Source organism: Olea europaea, chromosome 13 (assembly GCF_002742605.1).
Source record: "Olea europaea var. sylvestris chromosome 13, O_europaea_v1, whole genome shotgun sequence".
Taxonomy (NCBI): Eukaryota; Viridiplantae; Streptophyta; class Magnoliopsida; order Lamiales; family Oleaceae; genus Olea; species Olea europaea.
In genome coordinates, this window is record NC_036249.1 from 5,053,315 (window position 1) to 5,059,390 (window position 6,076).

At 34.3% G+C, this 6,076-nt stretch overlaps 1 protein-coding gene across 1 annotated transcript in view; it reads left to right on the plus strand.

Moving 5' to 3' along the window:
• Positions 1 to 3,356: 3,356 nt before the first annotated feature.
• Positions 3,357 to 6,076, plus strand: part of LOC111407371 (GABA transporter 1-like) — a 4,833-nt gene continuing 2,113 nt past the window's right edge. The window contains exons 1-6 of the mRNA XM_023036790.1: positions 3,357 to 3,656; positions 3,877 to 4,107; positions 4,370 to 4,467; positions 4,560 to 4,746; positions 4,845 to 4,975; positions 5,250 to 5,483. Coding sequence (XP_022892558.1) covers positions 3,539 to 3,656; positions 3,877 to 4,107; positions 4,370 to 4,467; positions 4,560 to 4,746; positions 4,845 to 4,975; positions 5,250 to 5,483 — 999 coding nt within the window. The 5' untranslated portion in view covers positions 3,357 to 3,538. The remainder of the gene's footprint in view (positions 3,657 to 3,876; positions 4,108 to 4,369; positions 4,468 to 4,559; positions 4,747 to 4,844; positions 4,976 to 5,249; positions 5,484 to 6,076) is intronic.

Genomic DNA, 6,076 nt, shown 5'->3' on the forward strand with positions numbered 1-6,076 from the left:
ATGATCCATTAACAAAACCTAACATATAATAACCAAGAAGAAGAGTATGGAATTGAAGATGACAAGAGGGGTAATTTGCATTGTGTAATTTAAGGAAAACTTAAGAAGAAATATTTATGGAGATGGGGAAGGAGAATGCAGAAGAAGGGTATAGACTGGGGCTAAGGGAAGGAAAAGTGTGGAGGTGGTGACGTAGACGTCGAAGAGGTCGGGCAGTGTTGATGTCATCGTTGAAGGAGGAAATGCCACTGAAGAGGGGGCAGCGACTGTACCAGATCAGGTCTATTTTTACTTGTTTGTTATTGTTGGAAGCGTGTGTAGTGGTACTGAATTAGGTCTATGTTCTTCAAATCCAAAACATCGTGATATTTGTTTCAATATTCATAGCTCACGATACATGGATGTTACTTGACCCCTCACAAATCTTCATAAATCAAGAACTCTAGTACGGGATCTTGTTACGAAATTAATGAGACGAGGCTATATGGCACAATATGAAGTGCCGATCACAAAATAAGAACAAAAGATGATTTGGTAGTGGAACAAAGAAATTATTATAATGTGGAGAAATAATGCGAAGATATTATGCTTATAATAATTTCTAACTTTTGTAATGTTCTAACATATTGAGAAGAGCTAGCTATATATAGGGGTGTGACAAAACTCTAATACAAGTCCTAAAGATGAAAAGAGTATAAAAAATCACGTGGGACAAAGAAAGCAATCTAGGGCTGAACAAACATGACGCTCCAGCGACAAGCTCGTGGTAGGTGCACAACTCAAATGGCAGGGGACGACCACCCTCTGCTAAAAATTTTGGCCTACCACTGGAGTGGTAAATACCTAATGGACTTTGGGTCAAACTTCAACAAATCTTCACCTTGAGCCAAATGTCGATGCAATGAACAAATTTCAAAGATTCCACTGCAAGGTAAAAATTGAACTCTTCAACAGGAATATCGACCGTACTCTTCAAGGAACAAAATTCTCCACTTTTCTACAAAATCCAACTAGGATTTTTTAATTCAAGCATTGCTTAGTAGAATTATCTCGGATTTCCAAAATTTTCTCGAATTATTAACACGTGCAACAAAATCACAAAAATAAATCAACAATCACCAAATAGAGAAAAACCAAGTCCTGGAATCAACACCGCAAAATACTTTTGTAAATTAAGGTTTTTCGTTACACTCAACATCTTTAACCACACTTAAAGTATACGCAACTAAATCAGCTTCCCCATACCTATGAGGCTTGACATTTCTTCTTGGTCTGTCTCTAGCAATTGAATACAATGACATCTCAAGCTGTGGGCAACATTATCCATAAATTTTGAACTTTATAAGATGTATTCTTCAACACAGACCCCAAATCAAACTCTAATGATACTGTACCAAATTGAATGTCCACCAATGTACAAAACCTCTACTAATTGATCTTCAAATCGAAACCCTCTTTATTATACTTAACCTCCAATGTTTTCAGATCAACAAGAATTTCTTTAAAGATGGTAATGTGATTTTCTAAAGATGTACCTTCCATCATACAATGATAATACAAATGCTATTTCAGGTACAATTCACTTGTTAGATTCTTAGTTATGCACAATTGCTCCAACTTTATCCATAACACAATTGCAATTTTCTCCTTCAAAATGTTGGCTTTTCGATCCTCATGTTGTTTCCCCTCTATCAACCAATTTGAAAGCATCTTGTCAAATTTCAACAAAGCATCGTCCAGATCCATTTGAGTAAACACCGCTTGCATCTTAATTGCCACAACGAGAATCTAATACTACGATCTAAAAGCGGAATATTATACTTAATGGTTGCCATCACAAGAATAAAACTTCGAACAATCAAACCTTAAGCTTTGATACCACCTGTTATGAAATTGAGAAAACAATGTGATATGGTAAAATATGAAGTAACAATCACAACATAAGAACAAAGATGATTTGGCAGAGGAAATGAGAATTTATTATAATATGGAAAAATAATGCAAAGATATTTTATTTACAATATTGTCTAACTTCTGTAATGTTCTAACTTATCAAAAAATGTTGCATTTACAATATTATTCAACTTTTGTAAAATTCTAACTTTTAAAGAATCGCCAATTATACATAGGGATGTACCAAAATCCTAATACAAGTTCTGTAGATGGAAACAGTATCAAAATCGTGTGGTATAAAGAAAACAATTTTGGGCTAGACAAGTAAAGCGCTCGAAGGCTAAGCGGGCGACAGCTCTCTACTGAAAATTTCGTTCGGCCATTTGATCGGTCAGCTAGCAACAATGCAACATCTTTTCCTCCTCAATTTATATTTTGACCTTTTCAAAGCCCAATTCAACAAATCCACAAATACCCAATAGAATTTACGTCAAACTTTAACTGATCCAACCTACAATCTTGTTGTCCCACTTTGGATGCACCAATTTGAACCAACCCAAGCCCAAAGTCTAACAATTATAATCAAAATTCATGTCTAATTTTTATCTCGAACTATTAGAATTAAGGGCGTGTTTAATCGGTATGAAAAATGTCTCTTAGAAAAGAAAATATTTTCATTATTTTGAGGAAAACAAAAACCTACATTTTCTACAAAGAAACTGTTTTCCTCAAAAAATAAGGAAAATTAAACATATTGTCAAAGGTTGAAAAGTATTTTTCATGGAAAAAAATGACAATCAAATACTCCAAAAGTTAAATTTTGGTGAAAATAGCAAGAATTTTGTTGAGAAAGTAGAGAGTAACAATGTTTGAGAATGAAATACGAATCTCGAGATATTCATAGATATATTTTTAAAGAAATTTAAGAAAAGACAGCCAAACGACTATTAGCTAGTAAGATTTTTTTATGAATGAATTGAAGATTTAGGAGTAATATTTATAGACATGATTAGAAAAATATAAGCTAAGTTTCGTCTCATTTATGAGCTAGTTTATTAATAGGTCAAGATTCCCTAGATTTGATTCACACTAATCTAAGTCGAGCAATTACATAACACCGTAAAAAAGAATTAAAGACTGAAATCAAGATTGGATTTTTTTGGAGCGTTGAATGCACGCAAAACAAGAAAGTCCAACTAAGTTTTCCATTGTCAATGACGTGCAATTTGTTTTTATGTTCAATGTCTTTATCAATTCACTCATTCAATCACTGAGTTGAGATAAGCTATTCAATATTTGTTGTTAAATTTGCTGTCCATCAATAAATGATTGATACATCATTTAACTTTAAAGTGTCACCAAATTTTAAGCACAAATGATAATGAAAGAATAGTTAGATATATTAATTTAAAATGATGTATTAATTATTTATTGGATGAACAGCAAATCTCAACTCTAAGTCAAGAATCTCATTTTATATTATTGTGTCCTCTTAATCTTTCACTGTGCTGGGGTTGTTGAATCTTTGAAAATGAAAAGCACCACTTAATTTATAAGTTCATTTACCAGTCCTCAGTCTCAGTATCAATATCCTCCTCAGAACAAAGATACAATCATCTACAGACTCAGAAATTTAAGGGGAAATATGGGCACAGTTGCTCGAGATTCCACTGAAATATCCCCTGAAGACATCAGCAAAAATGGTGGCTCGGCCAATCCCAAGAAGCTGGATGCTGGTGCTCTCTTTGTCCTTAAATCCGAAGGTGATAGCAAGTATATATAACTTTCTGGAACTTAGTTGTGAGTCTGGTTTGTGTGAGAATTTAGTTTATTGATCGTTTACTTCCCCATATAATGGTTTCTGTGAGAATTTAATTCATTGTAAGAATCGTGGTTTCATAAGGCGGAATTTAATGTTTTGCTGATCATATATATGATTAAAAATTGAGATGAAATTGATTTCCTGTTTGTATGTGGTTGCAGGCTCATGGTTGCACTGTGGGTATCATTTAACGACGGCAATAGTAGCACCTGCACTTCTAAGCTTGCCCTTTGCTTTCACCTTGTTGGGTTGGAGTGGTGGAGTTTTGTGTCTCACTGCGGCTGGACTTGTCACTTTCTATGCATACTCTCTTTTGTCCATAGTTTTGGAGCACCATGCCCAGCTCGGAAAGCGCCACCTTCGTTTCCGAGACATGGCTCATGATATTTTAGGTATTAAGTCAAGACGACTAGTAAATTTGGCAATAACAATGCTATTTATCATTATTAGTATTAAACACCAGCTCAGATGACAACTAGATGGAATTAAATGATGGATTCATTTAAATGCAAGACTTATTTAATCTAATCTATCAAGTGTAGCCAATTACACAGGTGCACCACCGATGGTGGATAACATTATTCATATTAAATATTGTGATACTCGGTACGTGTTTTTGACGTTGTATTAATAATAAATAATAAACTATCATAGGGCCGGCTTGGGGCCGTTACTTTGTGGGCCCACTTCAATTGGGAATATGCTACGGAGCAGTGATTGCTTGCACGCTTCTTGGTGGACAAAGCCTCAAGGTTAGATTATTCTAACTCCTTAATTCCAATATAAAATTACTAATTCCAAACTGATTTTTAACTTGAATAGACTGGTCGTGTTGTGTTTGCAGTATATTTATTTAGTATCAAGACCAAATGGGAGTATGCAACTTTACCAGTTTATTATAATGTTTGGAGGGTTAACCCTGATCATGGCACAAATGCCTTCTTTTCACTCTTTAAGGCACATCAACCTTGTCTCCTTATTTCTTTGCCTTACTTACTGTGCTTGCACCACTGCAGGGGCAATATACATCGGTAAACTTTTCAATCTTATGTTGTTTACTAAACCAAGAATGCATTCTTGCACTTAGGCACTTAGCTACGATTCATGACAACTCAATAACTTTATGTAGGTTATTCTAGAAATGCGCCTTCGAGGGATTACACCATCAGGGGAGTTGGAATAGACCGTGCTTTTGGTGTCTTCAATGCCATTTCAATTATAGCAACTACTTATGGCAATGGAATTATTCCTGAAATACAGGTTTTGGTCGTTGAACAATCTTGCCCAAAAGTTTAAAAGTTAAAGATGATTTTTTTTTTTTTTTAAATGATTTACATATGCTCCTCGAGTGAACCGAATTTAGTTCACCAAAGGTTTAACGCATACACAACTTACTTGAAGGACGAGACTTCAACATATCATTTTACCTCTTATATTCGTATAATATATGCCTTCAACTTTCAGTTGTATCATCTAATGATCACAGATGTTGATTAAATGGAGCTAAATTCTTGAAATGCCTTAACATTTGCAGGCCACTATAGCACCTCCTGTTACGGGGAAAATGTTCAAAGGGCTGTTGGTATGTTATTCTGTGGTGATTTCTACATTCTTCAGTGTTGCAATATCTGGGTATTGGGCATTTGGTAATCAATCTCAGGGATCAGTTCTTTCGAATTTCATGGTCAATGGGAAGCCATTATTGCCCAAAGGGTTCCTTGTGATCACCTATCTCTGCACTCTCATCCAAGTAACAGCCGTCACTTTGGTAAGATATGTGTTCTATTAGGGAGAAGACATTTATTTATATTTGGCTTTTAAAGCATTGCCTCGAGTAGATGCTGCGTTTCATGTTGTTATCAATAGTCTGATGGATGCACAAATGCCTTTAAAAATCGAATAATGCTATTTATGATGAATGACTACTCTAGTCATCCTATGTAGCAGTTTCTTATATGATGCATTAATTTCCTATAATTTTTTTATCTCAAATGACAAGTTAATGCCTCAAATAATAATAAGTTGATACATAGGATGAATACTGCAATCGCTAATCATCAATAGCGTTACTCTTAAAAAAATAGAGAGACGGGAATCTTTATTTAGCATCTTTTCTTTTTTGAATCTTGGGCAGTTGATTTGGACTCATGTATTCCATATACTTGTAAAAAAATAAAAAGAACAAATCAATAAAAATTGCTTATTAGATGGTGATGATTTCTCTCTAAAATAATCTGCATATATAGATTCTTATATATTGTGGTTCTAAAAGGCTTTTTACACATGATTTTGTTGAGATATCACATTTTAAATATGAAAAAAGAAGTTAAAATTTCATGCATTGTATTGTTCAGTCAAATT